General features: G+C 32.5%; 1 protein-coding gene across 1 annotated transcript; it reads right to left on the bottom strand.

Moving 5' to 3' along the window:
• Positions 1–1,636: 1,636 nt before the first annotated feature.
• Positions 1,637–2,121, bottom strand: Tsp_13701 (sine oculis-binding protein; the record flags this gene model as incomplete). Its single annotated transcript, XM_003368448.1, has 2 exons — positions 1,637–1,724; positions 1,910–2,121. Coding segments are annotated over 2 exons (300 nt in total), but the record flags the coding sequence as incomplete, so codon positions are not given.
• Between the last annotated feature and the right edge of the window lie 18 nt (positions 2,122–2,139).

Here is a 2,139-nt window from a genome sequence, read left to right as displayed (position 1 = left end):
TTGAAAAATTACTAAAGATACCAAAAAAGATTGTTCTGCGATAAGAGGGCCTAGGTGAAAAAAAATGAAATAAGTAAAGCCTGGGAAATTCAAAATATTTATAATCGCAGAATTATAAAATTTACATAAACATTAAAATGTCGAATAAAATATGTGATAAATTTTTTTCAACGCGGTAATACAAAGCCAGCACAACAGTAAACAATTGAGTAAAATATTTTAAATAAATAAAATAAAAACATACTTGAGCAAATTTCGATTCAAAAACTGAGCTATCCGCAGATTTATTTTAAACTATAATTGGCGTCTGTGAAGAAAAAACAAAAACTTAATTTAAAAGGACAAATTACAGTAATTTAGACTACAGTAATGCAGTAAAATATTATTAGCAAATAAACTGCATTTTACAGTTTACATTTCGGTTAAATTATTTGCATCAATTTTTATTTTTATTTTAAAAATTACCGTAAATTAATATTCCATTTCACGATCTTTTTTTCAAATTATTTGATTATTTGTTTATATAAATTGAAATTCCTATTTAAATTGCAGTTAAATTATTCAAAATTGTAGATAATTGTAAATAAAAAATTTTCAATGATTTTCAATCAATTGTTTATTCTTTAAAATAAGTCAAACTTTTGTTAATAATACATTATTTTCATAAATACTGTAGCGTTGTTCTCGGTCATTTTTCATTTTCTCTAACGCTTTTTTGTCTTTTTCCTTATCGATGGCACTGATTTATAATTTGAGGTAAAAATAGAATTTTATTTATGAATTATTTTATTTTTCTATTGTATTTTTTTACATTTATTGTAATAAATTTATGTTGCATGCAGCAATTTTATTGAACTTAACCTTTATTTCGAAGCATTTTTTTATGCCAATGAATTGGCAGTATTTTTGAAAAATTTGAACATATACTTGAAATTTTTTGACTAACATCTTTATTGTTTTCAAAAAGATTTTTAACTCCATTCTTTTAGAATAAAATAGAGTTGAGCGCAAATTGACTCATTGAACATTTATTTCCTTGAAAGCATTCTTATTTATTTACTTATTTATTTTTTACGAAGTATTGCAATAATTTGATGATAATTTTGGTATTTTTTATAGAGTTTTTTAAAGATAACTTATTGGGTTATTTTCGGTTGACTGAAAAGATTTAATTTAAATAATGAGCAAAGTCAAAATGAGCGAATAATTTGTTACCACTTGTCATTCAGAGTGTGAATCATTGTTGCTGATTATTCAGTCCGATTATAGCTTGTTTGGACAATCGTTATTTATTCAGTGTGTAAAGATTACAACACATATTCTGTGGTCGAACTGTTGCGTTGTTGAGAAAAACAGTTGCGCTTCATTTAGTTAACGATGAAAGTGGTGTTGATGGTGGCGGAAAAGCCGCTGCTGGCGAAATCGATAGCGGAAATTTTATCCAATGGTCGAATGTCCACCAGACGTGGCTTCAACGGCGTCTGCTCTATTCACGAATATGATGGCGACTTCTTTGGCCAGCCTGTGCGTTTCAAAATGACCTCAACTTGTGGTCACGTGATGACGATGAATTTTCCGAAAAAGTACAACGACTGGGATCGCGTGGATCCGGCCACGCTCTTCCACGCCGATGTGATCAAGGAGGAGGCGAATCCGAAATTGAAAATGGTGAACTTCTTGGCATCTGAAGGTCGAGGGGTGGATTATTTGGTTTTGTGGTTGGACTGCGACAAAGAGGGCGAAAATATTTGTTTGGAAGTGATCGACATTGTGCAACCGATGATGCGGCATCCGTACGACCAGCGGGCAATCTATCGCGCGCAGTTCTCCTCGTTGGCACCACAGGATATATTGAAAGTGAACAGTTTTGTTCAGTTTTGATTTTTTTTCTCAGCAGTGTAATACTAACATGCTTTTAAGGCTATGAGCAAACTGGGCAGGCCGAATAAATTGCAAGCCGTATCTGTGGACACGAGGCAAGAGTTGGACTTGCGCATCGGTTGTGCTTTTACCCGCTTTCAGACTCGTTTTTTTCACGAAAAATATGGCCTTTCGACAGTAAGCTAATTTCTTACGGTCCGTGTCAAACGCCGACGTTGGGATTTTGTGTGGCTCGTGGGTCTTTGAAGAATTCAAACC

The sequence above is a fragment of the Trichinella spiralis genome, assembly GCF_000181795.1.
Source record: "Trichinella spiralis strain ISS 195 chromosome Unknown Scfld2452, whole genome shotgun sequence".
NCBI lineage: Eukaryota > Metazoa > Nematoda > Enoplea > Trichinellida > Trichinellidae > Trichinella > Trichinella spiralis.
Note: the sequence above shows the minus strand (reverse complement) of the source record. Positions and strands in the feature narration are given on the sequence as shown.